The sequence below is a fragment of the Poromitra crassiceps genome (genome assembly GCF_964638095.1).
Source record: "Poromitra crassiceps genome assembly, chromosome: 12".
Taxonomy (NCBI): Eukaryota; Metazoa; Chordata; class Actinopteri; order Beryciformes; family Melamphaidae; genus Poromitra; species Poromitra crassiceps.
This window is the reverse complement of record NC_139632.1, coordinates 43,147,151-43,167,258: the sequence shown is the minus strand read 5'-3', so window position 1 is coordinate 43,167,258 and position 20,108 is coordinate 43,147,151. Positions and strand designations below refer to the sequence as shown.

At 46.3% G+C, this 20,108-nt stretch overlaps 1 protein-coding gene across 2 annotated transcripts in view; it reads left to right on the top strand.

Moving 5' to 3' along the window:
• Window positions 1-20,108, top strand: part of LOC310786437 (KN motif and ankyrin repeat domain-containing protein 3-like) — a 60,580-nt gene that overhangs the window by 28,989 nt on the left and 11,483 nt on the right. The window contains exons 3-9 of one of the 2 annotated variants that reach the window (XM_083647642.1): window positions 6,623-6,718; window positions 8,037-8,500; window positions 9,690-11,439; window positions 12,543-12,645; window positions 12,970-13,194; window positions 15,662-15,752; window positions 18,877-19,096. In XM_083647642.1, coding sequence (XP_083503768.1) covers window positions 6,682-6,718; window positions 8,037-8,500; window positions 9,690-11,439; window positions 12,543-12,645; window positions 12,970-13,194; window positions 15,662-15,752; window positions 18,877-19,096 — 2,890 coding nt within the window. In that variant the 5' untranslated portion in view covers window positions 6,623-6,681. Of the gene's footprint in view, window positions 1-6,622; window positions 6,719-8,036; window positions 8,501-9,686; window positions 11,440-12,542; window positions 12,646-12,969; window positions 13,195-15,661; window positions 15,753-18,876; window positions 19,097-20,108 lie in introns of both variants that reach the window. The other variant, XM_083647641.1, reaches the window with a different exon arrangement.

Below are 20,108 nucleotides of genomic sequence, written 5' to 3'. Positions count from 1 at the left end.
GTGCGAGACTGACTGCACATGTATCAGAGGAAGCATGTGAGAGACTGACTGCACATGTATCAGAGGAAGCATGTGAGAGACTGACTGCACATGTATCAGAGGAAGCCTGTGCCAGTCTATGGCTCTGCCCAGATCTTCAGGGGGGTGGAGCCACGACCGGAACGGCAGGGGGAATTGGCCAAGTAACATTTGGGGATAAAATGTGTGTGTGGCGTGTGTTAGTGTGTTAGTGTGTTAGTGTGTGTGGTGTGTGTTAGTGTGTTAGTGTGTTAGTGTGTGTGGCATTGGTTAGCGTGTGTTAGCGTCTGTTAGTGTGTGTGGCGTGTGTTAGCATGTGTGCCATTGGTTAGCGTGTGTTAGCGTCTGTTAGTGTGTGTGGTGTGTGTTAGCGTGTTAGTGTGTGTTAGTGTGTTAGTGTGTGTTAGTGTGTTAGTGTGCGTTAGCATGTGTGGTGTGTTAGTGTGTGTGGTGTGTGTGTGTGTGGTGTGTGTTAGTGTGCGTTAGCATGTGTGGCGTGTGTGTAGTGTGTGTGGCCTGTGTGGTTTTACACTGCTGTACGGTGGGGAGTGTGATGCTGTTGTTAATGGAGCGTCTGGCTCGTGGCTTTTGGACGTTGTTCAGCTCTTTGTTGTTGCCTTTGTTCTGGATGTTTTCTCTCACTTTTATCCACGCCGTGTGCCAGCAGCTTACACACACACACACACACAAACACACACACACACACGCGTGCACACGCATGCACGCACGCACGCACACACACACACACACACACATCCACACACACACACACACACACTTGCAGAGTGACTTACAATTACTTCAACAGTAGAATAAGCTTTGATTTCTAGATCCCCGAAACGTCCAAGCAACCTCTAGTAAGGAGGTCATAGGTCAAAGCCACAGCACCATGACAATAGAAAACACATACGTACGTACGTACATACATACACACACACACACACACACACACACACACACACACACACACACACACACACACACACACACACACACACACACACACACACACTTGGCTCCAAGGTATGGATGATGTCATGCTTACGGTAATCCCCTTCAACACCTCTGAAGAGGAAAAACAAACGCGCGGATCCGTTTGACAAAAGCTCCTTATCTCCTGTGAGCAGTTCACCTTCCACAGCTTCTGACAGAAGCTTCTGAAGCTTCCACAGCTTCTGACAGAAGCTGTGGAAGAAGCTGTGGAAGAGAGAAGATGTCGATGTTGTCTTTTGGATTCAGACACAGGCTGTCACATGCGCTAAGGAGCCGTGAAAAAACACATAAACTCCTTTACTGCTCCTATAAACAAGCATCTGTGTCCGCCATTAAAACCTAAAGCCTGTTGTTGGCTTGTTTAAAGCCCAGATGCCGGATTCACCATAAGAGGACATTTTAGGAAGTTCTTAAAGCTCCAGTATGTAACGACAGAGCCTAGAAGTTACCTGTTATGGCACTATGGGACAGAGCCTAGAAGTTACCTGTTACAGCACTATGGGACAGAGCCTAGAAGTTACCTGTTATGGCACTATGGGACAGAGCCTAGAAGTTACCTGTTACAGCACTATGGGACAGAGCCTAGAGGTTACCTGTTATGGCACTATGGGACAGAGCCTAGAAGTTACCTGTTACAGCACTATGGGACAGAGCCTAGAAGTTACCTGTTACAGCACTATGGGACAGAGCCTAGAAGTTACCTGTTACAGCACTATGGGACAGAGCCTAGAAGTTACCTGTTATGGCACTATGGGACAGAGCCTAGAAGTTACCTGTTACAGCACTATGGGACAGAGACTAGAAGTTACCTGTTACAGCACTATGGGACAGAGCCTAGAAGTTACCTGTTACAGCACTATGGGACAGAGCCTAGAAGTTACCTGTTATGGCACTATGGGACAGAGCCTAGAAGTTACCTGTTACAGCACTATGGGACAGAGCCTAGAAGTTACCTGTTACAGCACTATGGGACAGAGACTAGACGTTACCTGTTACAGCACTATGGGACAGAGCCTAGAAGTTACCTGTTACAGCACTATGGGACAGAGCCTAGAAGTTACCTGTTACAGCACTATGGGACAGAGCCTAGAAGTTACCTGTTACAGCACTATGGGACAGAGACTAGAAGTGACCTGTTACAGCACTATGGGACAGAGCCTAGAAGTTACCTGTTACAGCACTATGGGACAGATACTAGAAGTTACCTGTTATGGCACTATGGGACAGAGACTAGAAGTGACCTGTTACAGCACTATGGGACAGAGACTAGAAGTTACCTGTTACAGCACTATGGGACAGAGACTAGAAGTGACCTGTTACAGCACTATGGGACAGAGCCTAGAAGTTACCTGTTACAGCACTATGGGACAGAGACTAGAAGTGACCTGTTACAGCACTATGGGACAGAGACTAGAAGTTACCTGTTACAGCACTATGGGACAGAGCCTAGAAGTTACCTGTTACAGCACTATGGGACAGAGACTAGAAGTTACCTGTTATGGCACTATGGGACAGAGACTAGAAGTTACCTGTTATGGCACTATGGGACAGAGACTAGAAGTTACCTGTTATGGCACTATGGGACAGAGACTAGAAGTTACCTGTTATGGCACTATGGGACAGAGCCTAGAAGTGACCTGTTACAGCACTATGGGACAGAGCCTAGAAGTTACCTGTTACAGCACTATGGGACAGAGCCTAGAAGTTACCTGTTACAGCACTATGGGACAGAGACTAGAAGTTACCTGTTATGGCACTATGGGACAGAGACTAGAAGTTACCTGTTATGGCACTATGGGACAGAGCCTAGAAGTTACCTGTTACAGCACTATGGGACAGAGACTAGAAGTTACCTGTTATGACACTATGGGACAGAGACTAGAAGTTACCTGTTACAGCACTATGGGACAGAGCCTAGAAGTTACCTGTTACAGCACTATGGGACAGAGCCTAGAAGTTACCTGTTATGGCACTATGGGACAGAGCCTAGAAGTTACCTGTTATGGCACTATGGGACAGAGCCTAGAAGTTACCTGTTATGGCACTATGGGACAGAGCCTAGACGTTACCTGTTATGGCACTATGGGACAGAGACTAGAAGTTACCTGTTACAGCACTATGGGACAGAGCCTAGAAGTTACCTGTTATGGCACTATGGGACAGAGACTAGAAGTTACCTGTTATGGCACTATGGGACAGAGCCTAGAAGTTACCTGTTACAGCACTATGGGACAGAGCCTAGAAGTTACCTGTTATGACACTATGGGACAGAGCCTAGAAGTGACCTGTTATGGCACTATGGGACAGAGCCTAGAAGTTACCTGTTACAGCACTATGGGACAGAGCCTAGAAGTTACCTGTTACAGCACTATGGGACAGAGCCTAGAAGTTACCTGTTATGGCACTATGGGACAGAGCCTAGAAGTTACCTGTTATGGCACTATGGGACAGAGCCTAGAAGTTACCTGTTACAGCACTATGGGACAGAGCCTAGAAGTTACCTGTTATGGCACTATGGGACAGAGCCTAGAAGTTACCTGTTATGGCACTATGGGACAGAGCCTAGAAGTTACCTGTTACAGCACTATGGGACAGAGCCTAGAAGTTACCTGTTATGACACTATGGGACAGAGCCTAGAAGTGACCTGTTACAGCACTATGGGACAGAGCCTAGAAGTTACCTGTTACAGCACTATGGGACAGAGCCTAGAAGTTACCTGTTACAGCACTATGGGACAGAGCCTAGAAGTTACCTGTTATGGCACTATGGGACAGAGCCTAGAAGTTACCTGTTATGACACTATGGGACAGAGCCTAGAAGTGACCTGTTACAGCACTATGGGACAGAGCCTAGAAGTTACCTGTTATGACACTATGGGACAGAGCCTAGAAGTTACCTGTTATGGCACTATGGGACAGAGCCTAGACGTTACCTGTTATGGCACTATGGGACAGAGCCTAGAAGTTACCTGTTATGGCACTATGGGACAGAGCCTAGAAGTGACCTGTTATGGCACTATGGGACAGAGCCTAGACGTTACCTGTTATGGCACTATGGGACAGAGCCTAGAAGTTACCTGTTATGACACTATGGGACAGAGCCTAGAAGTTACCTGTTACGGCACTATGGGACAGAGCCTAGAAGTTACCTGTTACAGCACTATGGGACAGAGCCTAGAAGTTACCTGTTATGGCACTATGGGACAGAGCCTAGAAGTTACCTGTTACAGCACTATGGGACAGAGCCTAGACGTTACCTGTTATGGCACTATGGGACAGAGCCTAGAAGTTACCTGTTACAGCACTATGGGACAGAGCCTAGAAGTTACCTGTTATGGCACTATGGGACAGAGCCTAGAAGTTACCTGTTACAGCACTATGGGACAGAGCCTAGAAGTTACCTGTTATGGCACTATGGGACAGAGCCTAGAAGTTACCTGTTATGGCACTATGGGACAGAGCCTAGAAGTTACCTGTTATGGCACTATGGGACAGAGCCTAGACGTTACCTGTTATGGCACTATGGGACAGAGCCTAGAAGTTACCTGTTACAGCACTATGGGACAGAGCCTAGAAGTTACCTGTTATGGCACTATGGGACAGAGCCTAGAAGTTACCTGTTATGGCACTATGGGACAGAGCCTAGACGTTACCTGTTATGGCACTATGGGACAGAGCCTAGAAGTTACCTGTTACAGCACTATGGGACAGAGCCTAGAAGTTACCTGTTATGGCACTATGGGACAGAGCCTAGAAGTGACCTGTTACAGCACTATGGGACAGAGCCTAGAAGTTACCTGTTATGGCACTATGGGACAGAGCCTAGAAGTTACCTGTTATGGCACTATGGGACAGAGCCTAGAAGTTACCTGTTATGGCACTATGGGACAGAGCCTAGAAGTTACCTGTTATGGCACTATGGGACAGAGCCTAGAAGTTACCTGTTATGGCACTATGGGACAGAGCCTAGAAGTTACCTGTTATGGCACTATGGGACAGAGCCTAGAAGTTACCTGTTATGGCACTATGGGACAGAGCCTAGAAGTTACCTGTTACAGCACTATGGGACAGAGCCTAGAAGTTACCTGTTATGGCACTATGGGACAGAGCCTAGAAGTGACCTGTTACAGCACTATGGGACAGAGCCTAGAAGTGACCTGTTACAGCACTATGGGACAGAGCCTAGAAGTTACCTGTTATGGCACTATGGGACAGAGCCTAGAAGTTACCTGTTACAGCACTATGGGACAGAGCCTAGAAGTTACCTGTTATGGCACTATGGGACAGAGCCTAGAAGTTACCTGTTATGGCACTATGGGACAGAGCCTAGAAGTTACCTGTTACAGCACTATGGGACAGAGCCTAGAAGTTACCTGTTACAGCACTATGGGACAGAGCCTAGAAGTTACCTGTTATGGCACTATGGGACAGAGCCTAGAAGTTACCTGTTACAGCACTATGGGACAGAGCCTAGAAGTGACCTGTTATGGCACTATGGGACAGAGCCTAGAAGTTACCTGTTACAGCACTATGGGACAGAGCCTAGAAGTGACCTGTTATGGCACTATGGGACAGAGCCTAGAAGTTACCTGTTATGGCACTATGGGACAGAGCCTAGAAGTTACCTGTTATGACACTATGGGACAGAGCCTAGAAGTTACCTGTTACAGCACTATGGGACAGAGCCTAGACGTTACCTGTTACAGCACTATGGGACAGAGCCTAGAAGTTACCTGTTATGGCACTATGGGACAGAGCCTAGAAGTGACCTGTTACAGCACTATGGGACAGAGCCTAGAAGTTACCTGTTACAGCACTATGGGACAGAGCCTAAAAGTTACCTGTTACAGCACTATGGGACAGAGCCTAGAAGTTACCTGTTATGGCACTATGGGACAGAGCCTAGAAGTTACCTGTTATGGCACTATGGGACAGAGCCTAGAAGTTACCTGTTACAGCACTATGGGACAGAGCCTAGACGTTACCTGTTACAGCACTATGGGACAGAGCCTAGAAGTTACCTGTTATGGCACTATGGGACAGAGCCTAGAAGTGACCTGTTATGACACTATGGGACAGAGCCTAGAAGTTACCTGGATGTCAAGTTTATTTGTATAGCCCTAATTCACAAGCATGTCCCAGAGGGCTTCACAGAAAATATGTCTAGCTAATTCAGCAGTAGAAAATTACAGTAGTAATGATAACACATTGAACAATTGATAGAGAAATATAGAAAATATAGAAATATAGGAGAGAGCGGAGGAGAGAGCAGGAGAAGGGAGGAGAGCAGGGGGAATGTGAGAGATGGATGTAACATGTCCTGCTGCAGCTTCTTCATACTTCTGGTCTCCTGTATGACGGCTGTAAGTGCTCTCCAAATATATGAACAAAATCTAAAGAGCTTGATGAGATTGTCTTCATCATGTGATCCTAACAGACAGTTCAAACTAATTATGATACTTTTTGAAGGAGGGTAGGTCATTCAAGTCTTTGATTGACAACATGGTAACACTTCTGCAGGCGGGATATTTAGAAATATTTGAATAATAGACATCAAATTGATGTGTGTTTAGCAAGTTAACTCTTGTCACTGTGTGTGTGTTTTCTTTAGCCAGGTGTTGAGTTGACTCTGTCAGGTTGACCTGCTGAAAGCTCCCTCAGTCCAGAAAGATGACCCACTCGGTGCAAGTCAACCCGAAGCTGCCCGGTAAGAAACCACAGGAAGATGCTATCACATCTCACCTGTCTATTTCTCTTGTGATGGTGTTGATGTTCATATTTACTGAGATGTGGGGCGTCCCCGGTGGCTCACCTGATAGCGCGCGCTCCACAAAGGCTTAGTCCTTCGCACGGACGACCCAGGTTCGAATCCAACCCGTGGGTCCTTACAGCAGTGGTTCTCAAATGGGGCTCCGCGGGGTCCGTGGCACCCTGCCAGGGGGTCTGCGAAAAGTTTTCAGGTAAAAAAAATTAAAATAATAATAATTTTAAAACAAAATGCTACATGTTACTTATTCCTTCTCAAACTACTTCCTACATGGTGCTAGTCTATCAAAATATCTTGGCTGTCATTGATTGTGTTGCATAGTGGTTTTCTGTACTGTTGACAAATTGTGATATTGTAAGTCGCTTTGGACAAAACAAAAGGGTCTGCTAAATGACGTAATGTAAATGTAATGTAATAAAATATATATACGGTATATATATTTTTTTTTGCAAAATCTTCATAGTTCAACGAAAATAGTTTATGCTTTAAATCTGAAATGGTTCATGGATTACATTCTAATAACAAACCTATCAAATTAAAAGTCAAGCAATTGGAAACAATTAAGCTTAGCCCAAAATCACAAATCAGAATGAGGGGGTCCCCGGTATATTTTCTATCTTGTATTAAGGGCTCCTTGGCTGAAAAACATTTGAGAACCTCTGCCTTACAGCATGCCATCCCCTCTCTCTCTCCCCACCGTTCCTGTCTGTCTATTTTCCTATCAATTAAAGGCAAAAATGCCCCCCCCCCCCCCCCCCATTTTTTTAATATATATATATACACACACACACACACACACACACACACATATATATATGAGGTTTGGGTGTTCCCGCACATCGTATTTCCACCAGACCTTAATTAATTGTAAATAAATTACAGGTGGGCGGGGCTTACCACATGGAGATAGCTCAGAAAGTGTCAGGGAAGCTGTCAACCGCATGAAAGTCAAATTAACTGCGTTTCAAACTTTCTGTGATCGTCTCAACATTCATTGCATTATAAACCTCACACATCAGGAATCTAAGCCAGCTGTAATAAACTATGAAAACATGACTTCAAGATCATGCACTGTCTATATAAGGCATTCCCACTGATAAATGTACAGTATTTATGTTTCCTTTGATTTATGTTGGTTGATATTTCAGCTTCATTGCTTTATCTCTAGTGACTGCAGTATTACGAAATCTTTTTGCTATTAGTGTTTGGTTCGTCCACCTCTGATGTAGCCATGTTGACGTTGTCCTTTGCCCTGCAGACCTGGGCGCTCCGTTCCTCTACTCGAGTCCAGAGGAGCCCGCCGACCAGCCGGGCTCCTACTCCGTCCAGACTCCGTACGGCTTCCAGCTGGACCTGGACTTCCTCAAGTACGTGGAGGAGATCGAGAGCGGGCACAACCTCCGGCGGGTGCCCGTCAGCTCACGGCGCTCCGGCCGGGGGCTCCGAGTCTCCCAGAGGAGTCCGGGGGGAGTGGGGGGGCGCACCAGCGGCTGGACGTCCACCGAGTCTCTGGCGTCGCCGGGCAGCGAGGACGGCCGAGTTCCCCCTCCTCCACCCCCGCGCAACCGCATCGGGTCTGCGCCCTGCGAGGCTCTCTCCCACTCCCCTCTGACCGTGCTCAGCATCCCTCCCCTGTCCGCCGGGGCCAAGGTGCCACCGCCTCCACCACAGCGCAACCCCAGAGTAGAGCGCACCCTGCTGGAGACCAGCCGGCGGCTACAGGTAAAGTCACTTAATACATTATCTGACTGTCTTATTCTATTTGAGCCTATTTTTGTTTTCTATTCTCTTAGCTCTTTAATGAACAGTAAATAAAGTATACATACACTGTTTGTCTTATTTACCGTTTGCCTGATTGCCTTATTTGCATAAGCATTACTGTTGTGCCTTTGTACCTCTGCTTTTATTTACCTACTATGTCTACCTGTGTCTTGTAATGGACACCCGAGCATAAGAATTTCACACATGCATACTTGTACAACGGAGTGACAATAAATATCTTGAATCTTGAATTTTATTTTTTATTATTATTACTTTTGTTTATTTACTTTATTTCTTTTCTTTTACAAAATGATTCATCAATTGGCATAAACCAATTGAAGGATTGCTTGAAGTTCAAGATTCAAGATTCAAGATTTTTATTGTCACTCCGTAGTACAAGTATCACGTGTGAACTTCTTGTGCTGTAGGCTCCGTTACAACATAGTGCAAAAAATAAAAGATATATAAATAAAAACAAGAGGCAACAAGCAATAAAGCAGTAAGACACGCCACAGACAGTGGCGTATTCACTGCCCATAGTGCAAATGGCATGAACATACTTTAAACATAATTAAACATAATAACATTCTGTTAGGTGCAAATAGCATATACCTAATTAAACATACTATTGAACATTAGTCATACATAATGGTAGCATCTACATGCTCTACATGCATCTACATGCTTCATGCTCCTTCTAAGAATCCTTCATGATCTCATCAGAATTGGTTTCCTTTTGAAAGGCAGAATTGAGGGAGTTCTCTCCCTAAAGTCATAATTCTGAGCATATGTTTGTCTGCTGAGGCCGACAAAAGGTCTTTTGAGTTGTGATGATCTTTGAAGAGATAAGGCTCACTTAGTCATGTACTGGTTGACAGTGTCACCAGGGTGAGAGTGATTATTCAATACCAAGAAGTAACACCATTTGATTCTGTGTTTCCTTTAAGGGGAGGGGGCATCTTTACTTGATTTTATTATTTTAGTGTAACGCATATTGCTTGTTGTTTTATACATATTTTATTCACACAGAGACGTTGTAGCCTTTTTATATCTCTCTGCTCTTTTGTTTGATTTATTTTATGTAAAGCACTTTGAATTGCCTCTTTGTATGAAATGTGCTATATAAATAAACGTGCCTTGTCTACAGCAGGAGCAGAGCCACCAGCACCAGAATGGCGCCCGTTTCACGCTCGCAGATCCTCCCAAGCCGGCCTTCAAGGCCGCGGTACCGTCCCTGGTCTCTCCGGCTAACGCGGCGTCCGCCACTGTGGACGGCTCTCCGTTGCTTCTACCCTCTCTGTCCACCACGCCGTCACATGGCAGCTGGATTAGACCCAGTCCTCAAACCTCTGGGCGCAGCACTCCGGCTCCTGGCACCGCGGCCACTCCGATCCCGCCCAGCCAGCTGCAGACGGTTAGGGAGCAGATGGCCACGGCTCTGAAGCAGCTGAAGGAGATGGAGGAGCGGGTGAAGGGCGTTCCGGCGCTCGAGAGAGAGGTGGCCAAGCTCCGCGCGGAGAAAGACATGCTCCTGCTGACGCTGCAGGAGAAGAAAGCAACCGAGGAGGTGACCCAACAACAGCAACGGCAGCTATCTACAGAGTCCTCCACCCAAACCACAGAGCCCCTCCTCGCCCCGACCGACCCCAATACCCGGATTCGAGTAACTCCTCCGACCTCGCCCGGTCGCAAAGGCCCTGGAAAATCTGGGGACCTGAAACGGTTGACTGAGAGATTTGAGGGGAAAAGTGAGAAAGCTGCAGAACCTTCAACAAAAGTTTTGGCCAAAGTTCCAGAGAAAGTTCCAGTTGTTGAGAAGACGTCAGTAGCTGTTGGGGACGACCAGCCAATGGACTCTGTTGTTTTCTACTACAGCCAGGGCGTGAAAGACGCTTCTGAGGGCACTGAGGTCCACGTCTGTGAGACAGGCACCGGGACAGATGCCCCGGCGGTTTGCGAGGAGGGAACGCAAGCCGGGGTGGAGACGGAAGAGGCCGCCGTTTGGGTGATGGAGTCACTGCTCGGGCTGACCAGCGAGGCGCAGCGGGAGATAGACACCTTACAGGACACCATTAAATTCCAGCAGGAGTCCATCGCGGCTCTAGAGGGCCGGCTGAGCGTGGCGGACAAAGACCTGGGAACTCTCAAAGCCCAGGTGGAGGAGACCAAGTCCAAAGTCACGTTCGAGAAAGGGGTTCTCGCCAAACCGGACACGACGCACGCCCAGGTAGAGACGTCGACTTCTGAGTTAAAGCATGTCGCGGTTTCGTGCTGCCCTGAGGTGGCCGAAGCGTGTGTAGGCGAGGACCTAGCAGCCAGTCAGACTGAACAGGGCACCCAGACCGAGGCTGCAGAGAAACCAGCAGAGCCAGCTCCCGTGGCTGTGGTCAGCACTGGGTGCCAGTGTGAGAAGCCAGCAGAGCCAGCTCCCGTGGCTTTGGTCAGCACTGGGTGCCAGTGGGAGAAGCCAGACGAGCTAGCTCCCGTGGCTGTGGTCAGCACTGGGTGCCAGTGTGAGAAGCCAGCAGAGCCAGCTCCCGTGGCTGTGGTCAGCACTGGGTCCCAGTGTGAGAAGCCAGCAGAGCCAGCTCCTGTGGCTGTGGTCAGCACTGGGTGCCAGTGTGAGAAACCATCAGAGCCAGCTCCTGTGGCTGTGGTCAGCACTGGGTGCCAGTGTGAGAAACCATCAGAGCCAGCTCCCGTGGCTGTGGTCAGCACTGGGTGCCAGTGGGAGAATTTGGTTGAGGCAGCGGCTGCAGAGAAGAAAGTTACGGTGCCAAAAAAGAGACAATTGACCATCGCAGAGTACAAGGTCTCTCCTGACGAAGAGATGGTCAGTGCGGCAGAGAAGAAGGAAGGAGAACAAGAAGAGGTGATGTCACCAAGCAGCCCCAAGACAGGTGAGTGTACTATGGCCCTTCATTACAGCATTTCCCAGGCTTGTGGTTCCTGGAATTGTATTCAACAAGTACAACAAATGTACAGGAATGTGTCTTGGTAACAGTGATTACATTCATATGGACAGCAATAAACGTAAACGTAATATTCTGATGACCTTAACCTGAATAAATCATAGTCCGAGAGTAAGTAGAATCACATTAAGACGTGGAGGATTCAGATTGTAGTGTCGGTGAAAGGCATTTTAGACTAACCACCTGAATGGAGCTAGGGCTGTCTATTGGAGTATTTGTGGCTTTTTGTGACACAAGCGTTCAGCCGACTGCTTGCCGACGCGCCCTCTGCCTTCCAGAGGTTACGGACTTGTTTGATGAGTGGCAGCAGAAAAATGAAGTCTTAACATTTTTGTGGTGAGATTGAAGTTGTCACCATGCTCGGGATTTTGAGGGAAATGGATAGTTTTCAATAAGGTTTTTAATAAAGTCTTAAACTGACCATCATGTCTCCAGTGATTCTCCTCCTTAGTCATGTTAATGGGGCTTTGCTCCGCAGCATGTAAGGAGCAATATAAAATGAATAAGCACCATGGATACAGATTCATCAGATAAGGCCACTAGTTGGTTTATTGCAGTCTATGTAAACAGTCATTGATGCACAGTCAGCAGTAAATCAAGTACATGCAGGTGATGACAGGATCTCACATACAGAGCAGAAGGACATTGTAAGTCAAATAATGACAGTAGACTTTACGTATCATTACAAAGATCCATTCAGCAGTTATCCATTTCAAATATACATTTAGAGATTAGATTAAACACATTCCCTGAGAATGTTTGGGAGGGGTGTATACAACATTATCAGGGTTAACAGATTTTCTGACCTCATTTTGAAAAAGGTTTGACCTCTTGGACAAGGAACTAAAACTTTAGAACGACGGATAAATGTACCAATTTGTTTACAGAATTATGAAAGAGACATTACATTGTCTTTCAGTTGATAAACGATAGTATCATTATGTTTAGGCCGGGTATGTGTTTGCCAAATACTCCCTGGTCCGCTTTGTTTAAATGGTTGTTTGGTCCGTCTGCATCCTTTATGGCGACAGGTTTGCTGAAATCGATCATGAAGAGGAAGGATGGGAGTAACTCGGGGGAGAATCGCTCCACTGGCAAGAAGAGCCTGCAGTTTGTTGGCATTCTGAACGGAGGGTGAGCAACACCAACTTCCACACAGTTTTATTAGCACAGTATAAACACAACGAGGGGGCGGCGGGTGGCCTAGCGCTTGGAAAGTTCTGTAACTAAAAGGCCACACGTTTGATCCCTACAACAGACACAATGTGTCCCATCAACAGCCATTGTGTCTTTGATCAAGATACTGAACCCCCCACCACCGCTCGATTGGCCGATTTTAAAATAGTTTTATATCAGAGAGCCACCTGAATGCCTAAAAAAGTCTAGAAGTTATCTGTGCAAGTTAAGAAAACAGTCCACCTAAAATCAATGACACCCCCCCTCCCCCCCTCCCCCCAGGTATGAATCCACATCCAGTGAAGAGGAAGAGGAGGAGGAGGAGGAGGGCAGTTCTTCGGGGGGGAGTGGAGAGGGAGAATGTTCGGACAGCACGGAGGAAGACGAGGCGGCTCTGGAGGAAGAGACGTCTGACGAGGAGCGAAACGTCAACCTGGACGAGAGCGACACCGACGAGGAAACGCTGAGAGCCAGGAGTGATGCTGCGTCTGATGCTGTGAAAGAGAAGTAAGGAGTGATGCATCTGATGCTGTGAAAGAGAAGTAAGGAGTGATGCATCTGATGCTGTGAAAGAGAAGTAAGGAGTGATGCATCTGATGCTGTGAAAGAGAAGTAAGGAGTGATGCATCTGATGCTGTGAAAGAGAAGTAAGGAGTGATGCATCTGATGCTGTGAAAGAGAAGTAAGGAGTGATGCAGCGTCTGATGCTGTGAAAGAGAAGTAAGGAGTGATGCGTCTGATGCTGTGAAAGAGAAGTAAGGAGTGATGCGTCTGATGCTGTGAAAGAGAAGTAAGGAGTGATGCGTCTGATGCTGTGAAAGAGAAGTAAGGAGTGATGCGTCTGATGCTGTGAAAGAGAAGTAAGGAGTGATGCGTCTGATGCTGTGAAAGAGAAGTAAGGAGTGATGCGTCTGATGCTGTGAAAGAGAAGTAAGGAGTGATGCGTCTGATGCTGTGAAAGAGAAGTAAGGAGTGATGCGTCTGATGCTGTGAAAGAGAAGTAAGGAGTGATGCGTCTGATGCTGTGAAAGAGAAGTAAGGAGTGATGCGTCTGATGCTGTGAAAGAGAAGTAAGGAGTGATGCGTCTGATGCTGTGAAAGAGAAGTAAGGAGTGATGCGTCTGATGCTGTGAAAGAGAAGTAAGGAGTGATGCGTCTGATGCTGTGAAAGAGAAGTAAGGAGTGATGCGTCTGATGCTGTGAAAGAGAAGTAAGGAGTGATGCGTCTGATGCTGTGAAAGAGAAGTAAGGAGTGATGCGTCTGATGCTGTGAAAGAGAAGTAAGGAGTGATGCGTCTGATGCTGTGAAAGAGAAGTAAGGAGTGATGCGTCTGATGCTGTGAAAGAGAAGTAAGGAGTGATGCGTCTGATGCTGTGAAAGAGAAGTAAGGAGTGATGCGTCTGATGCTGTGAAAGAGAAGTAAGGAGTGATGCGTCTGATGCTGTGAAAGAGAAGTAAGGAGTGATGCGTCTGATGCTGTGAAAGAGAAGTAAGGAGTGATGCGTCTGATGCTGTGAAAGAGAAGTAAGGAGTGATGCGTCTGATGCTGTGAAAGAGAAGTAAGGAGTGATGCGTCTGATGCTGTGAAAGAGAAGTAAGGAGTGATGCGTCTGATGCTGTGAAAGAGAAGTAAGGAGTGATGCGTCTGATGCTGTGAAAGAGAAGTAAGGAGTGATGCGTCTGATGCTGTGAAAGAGAAGTAAGGAGTGATGCGTCTGATGCTGTGAAAGAGAAGTAAGGAGTGATGCGTCTGATGCTGTGAAAGAGAAGTAAGGAGTGATGCGTCTGATGCTGTGAAAGAGAAGTAAGGAGTGATGCGTCTGATGCTGTGAAAGAGAAGTAAGGAGTGATGCGTCTGATGCTGTGAAAGAGAAGTAAGGAGTGATGCGTCTGATGCTGTGAAAGAGAAGTAAGGAGTGATGCGTCTGATGCTGTGAAAGAGAAGTAAGGAGTGATGCGTCTGATGCTGTGAAAGAGAAGTAAGGAGTGATGCGTCTGATGCTGTGAAAGAGAAGTAAGGAGTGATGCTAAGGAGTGATGCGTCTGATGCTGTGAAAGAGAAGTAAGGAGTGATGCGTCTGATGCTGTGAAAGAGAAGTAAGGAGTGATGCGTCTGATGCTGTGAAAGAGAAGTAAGGAGTGATGCGTCTGATGCTGTGAAAGAGAAGTAAGGAGTGATGCGTCTGATGCTGTGAAAGAGAAGTAAGGAGTGATGCGCCTGATGCTGTGAAAGAGAAGTAAGGAGTGATGCGTCTGATGCTGTGAAAGAGAAGTAAGGAGTGATGCGTCTGATGCTGTGAAAGAGAAGTAAGGAGTGATGCGTCTGATGCTGTGAAAGAGAAGTAAGGAGTGATGCGTCTGATGCTGTGAAAGAGAAGTAAGGAGTGATGCGTCTGATGCTGTGAAAGAGAAGTAAGGAGTGATGCGTCTGATGCTGTGAAAGAGAAGTAAGGAGTGATGTGTCTGATGCTGTGAAAGAGAAGTAAGGAGTGATGTGTCTGATGCTGTGAAAGAGAAGTAAGGAGCCGTGTCGGGGCTGCTTGGTTTTACTGGAAAACATCAAAATGGCGACATGTGACTGCTGCAATTTCATTCACGATTCATCTCGTATCTTCCCAGCTTGGTTAGAGGCTTAAAACCATATAAGGATTTTTTCTGAAACGTAAATGGAGAAATGTATGAGAAATGAATTTCCTGGGAACCAGAGCCCGGATCACGCCTATTTTCAACTCGACCTTCATTTTTATGTCAACTACACACCTGTTAAGTTTTGTGACGGCATCTTGCACGATCTTAACACTATCACGCTCGCAAAATCTGTCCACAGACAGACAGACACAAACACCTGGCAACGTACCCAAGACAGCTTCTGTGGTAGTTCCCACTACAATAGACACACACACACACACACACACACACACACACACACACACACAGCCTCACATGTTCTATGTAAATGTGTCTTTGTCACAGGTTTGAGCTGAGCACAAAGATGCGTGAAGCCTGTCTCATCCTGAAGAACCACCTGAACGACGATGTCAAAGCACTGAAGAGTAAGGAAGTGGTGAGTCCTGATTTCTTCCATCGGATTCTCACTGAGTTATACCTTCAGCTTCCTCTCTGGAACAATGTCAACTAGAGCACAGCCATTTTTATTCTGAGTTAATGACTGGTATTTGAATTGAATGTTTAATAATGTAACAGGATCAATTAAACTTGAATTGATTGAGTGTGTTCTTTAGCAGCAGCAAACATTCAAACACAGTAGACACAATAAGAGTTCCGGGTACAGCAATAACAATAACCGATCAGTCTAGACTGAGCAAAAAGGCAACAGGGGCTGAGGAACTGCCTCACTGTGGTGTCTAAGGCTACGTTCACACAGCCATCCTTAGTGCTTGAATCTAATCTTTTCCCCCCTAAGTGACTCAGGTCAGTCTTTTTCATCACTGAGTGAACAGTACAAGTCACATTGAAAGTGACTTTTTTAAAGACGACCTGGGCTACTTTCAAATGTGGTAAAACATCAGATTCGAATCGGATGTTTTTGAAAGTGACTCCGGTGTGAACAGACATCTGGCCCATATCTGACTTAATCCTTCAATGTGACCTTTTCTTCTTCTTCGTCTTCTGTTGAGTTTTATGGCAGTTGGCATCCTTAAACGGTGCATTACCGCCACCTACTGTATTGCTAAAACTATAGTGCAAATACAATATCAATAAAAACTGTCCACCCAAAATGCGCCCATTCACCCCAATATCCATACTGTGGCCCAGACCAGTCGTCTAGGCCGAAGCGAACGCTTCCTTCAGCGTTTTCGTCAAGTCATCTCCCGAAATGTCTTCAATATCCAAAGATTTCCTGGCAGCGTCCACCACTTCAATGTGACGTCATTCCAGAGGGACATTAGTCACTATTCTGCGCTGGCGGGAGGAGGGAGGGGGAGGACCAACATTGAAATTAAACCGTGAACAACAGATGAAACAACATCGTCAGCTACCGCCATGTTTACTGCTGTCTTCTTCCGGGTTTACGTAGAACAGCAGTGTGCTGCGTGTGACGTTATTGTTGTTCTTAGCGTAGCCTTGATGCATCGGTAATCAGTAACTACAGACCAATATCTAATCTCCCCTTTATAGCCAAAATAATTGAAAAGGTTGTTTACCTACAACTCAATAGATTCCTAACCTCAAATGATCTCCTAGATAAACCACAATCAGGCTTTCGCCCCCATCACAGCACTGAAACCGCGCTTACTAAAGTCATAAATGACATCAGAATGAACACAGACTCAGGCAAAAATTCGATTCTAGTGCTACTGGATCTTAGCGCTGCATTTGACACTGTTGACCACTCAATTTTATTGGACAGACTGGAAAACTGGGTTGGGCTATCGGGTACGGTCCTCCAGTGGTTCAAGTCCTATCTTCAAGACAGGAAGTACTTTGTCTACATTGGCAATTACACATCTGACCTAACTAGGATGACTTGTGGGGTGCCTCAAGGATCCATTATGGGGCCCGTTCTCTTCAACCTTTATATGCTCCCTCTAGGCCTAATTATGCAAAAAAACAAAGTAGCCTATCATAACTATGCAGACGACACTCAGTTGTATATAACTCTTTCCTCAGCTGACTATGCCCCCATAGAATCATTGTGCCAGTGCATTGATCAAATAAATAACTGGATGTGCCAGAATTTCCTACAGCTAAACAAAGACAAAACTGAGGTGATCGTGTTTGGCCCCAAAAAACAAAGGCTTAAAATCACTGCACGCCTTGAGTCTCGATCCCTGAAGCCTAAGGATCAAGTCAAAAATCTTGGAGTTATTATTGATTCCAATCTCAACTTTAACTCCCACATTAAGTCAATTAGAAAATCTGCTTTTTATCATCTTAAAAATATAGCAAGAATTAGGGGATACATGTCCAGACAGGATCTAGAAAAACTAATTCACGCCTTCATTTATAGTAGGTTAGACTACTGCAATAGCCTTTTTTCTGGTCTCTCCAAAAAAGAACTTAGGCAACTTCAACTCATTCAGAATGCTGCTGCTAGAGTTCTAACGAAGACTAAGAAAGCTGATCATATCACTCCAGTTCTTAAGTCCTTACACTGGTTGCCAGTGTGTCAGAGAATAGATTTTAAAATACTGTTATTAGTCTATAAATCACTTAATGGCCTAGGCCCAAAATACATAGCTGAATTGCTCCCACGCTACGAACCGTCTAGAACTCTTAGGTCAACAGGGTCCAGCTTATTAACTGTCCCTAGGATCAAATCAAATCACGGGAAGGCTGCATTTACCCACTATGCTTCTGCTAGCTGGAACAAATTGCCTGAAGACCTCAGATCTGCCCCAACCTTACTTACTTTTAAAAATAGACTAAAGACTTTTATGTTTACCGTCGCTTTTAACTGCTGACAGCTACTATGCAAACCCAATGAGTCCTCTATAAGTTTTAGCTCTTTCTGCAACTGCCGCGCCTGTTGCTTATTGCACTTTTTATACTCTTTTTTTTTAAGTTTTGTTGTGATGCTTTTAAATGTCCGTTTTACTCTCTTCTTTTCTTTTCTTTTCCTGTCAACCATTTTATGTGAAGCACCTTGAATTGCCTCTGTGTATGAAATGTGCTATACAAATAAACTTGACTTGACTTGACTTGACTTCTTCTGCGCATGCGGGTCACTTCAGGTCCGTAATCTGTTCACACTGGAGTCGGATACGGGCCACTTTTAAAAAGTCTGTGTGAACAGCAGCCACACAAAAAAATCAGATGTGAGCATCAAGTCAGATTCAAGCACTAAGGATGGCTGTGTGAACGTAGCCTAACTGCAGATGGTGTAAAAGGGATTTCCTATAACATTCAGTGGAACACCTTGGCAGGACAAGGCCAAGAATTAACAACACTGCTTGTCCCTGAATGCACTGTAGAGTCATGTGTTGGGCCTAGTTTTTAAGAGCCAATGAGAAAATACCACCAGTCAAACTCTGATCATTGTTTGTGCACCGTCTGCCAAGTTTCTTCCTTCTAGCAGCCACTCTGGCAGGTAACAGCCATCGTTTGGAGGGCCTATCTAGTTGGCATAAGACTTTTACATTTTGGGATTTGCCAGGCATTGTAGTCGGTGGACAAAAAGATTTTGTTTTAGTCTCCGATTGGTGATTTGTGATCCCCGACCTCAGCTCTCCAGCACTCACACCGTCCAGTTGGAGTGGTTCCGCATCTCCAGCGCCAAGATGGCCCAGCCGCCGCGGGTCTCCGACTACCTGATGGCGTTCACCGAGGTGTCGTCCGCGCTGCTGCAGCACGTCGTCAACATGACCGACGGCAATGGCAACACGGCTCTGCACTACAGCGTCTCCCACTCCAACTTCACTGTGGTCGGGCTGCTGCTGGACACAGGTCAGTGAAGGAGACTTTAGAAGGAAAGGATGATATGACACGATGCTGTGTGTTAGCATTCACATCGGGCTGCACAGTTAGGCCGTGGCCACACTGATCCGTCAGAAAATGGACAGAATTATAAAACGGATGTTTGTATGTCCGTTGCATGTACAAGTAACCTACTTGTACAGCAGGTGGCGATAAGCACCTTGAAGGTGTCGGCGACCCGCGTATAAACCGAGAGAAGAGGAAAGTTGGCGTTAGCTACATGTAGCTCTAACATGTTTGAAAATAAGCGCCGTCGCCTCACAGCTCGAAGGTCCTGGGTTCGATTCCCACCTGGGACGCTGTGAACGCTGAAGGTATGTGTGCCCTTCCGCATGTCCTCGAGTGCCCACCGCCCGGGTGGGGTCGTCTAAAAGGGCCTTTCTGTGTGGAGTTTGCATGTTCTCCCCGTGCCTCCCGGGGGTTTCCTTCATATAGGAACCCCCTTCACAAAACATGCAATATCCTGGTTGCTAATGTGGTTCCTCCTCTGGTCGTTAAGGGCGCCTGTTCAGAGGGAGGGGAACTGGTTGGAATAGCGTGAACCTCCCACGTGCTATGTCCTACCGGTGAAGCTTCCTCTGTCAGGTGAAAAGAAGCGGCTGGCTAACTGCCCATGTCTCGGAGGAAGCATGGAGCCAGTTTCGGCCCTCCCCAGATCGGCAGAGGGTGGAGTAGCAACCAGGATAAATAAATTGTATTAGCACTAATGGGGGATAAAAATGGGATAAAAAATCGGGGGAAAAAATATAAGATAACATGTTTGAAAATAGTGATAATATACCCATAACCTGCGGTTACTACTGAGCAGACTCATCTTCAGCTTTGCCTTTCCAGTTCAAATAGATGGAGTTGTTGGTAATGTTTTGTGTGGCTCACTAGCTGCCGTTTCATTGCCTTTTGAAGCATATCGTTCGATGGCTGTTAGCAGTGACATTTCTGTGGGTTCCTTGTGTCTAGCTTCCTTGTTCACTTAGAGCTGAAA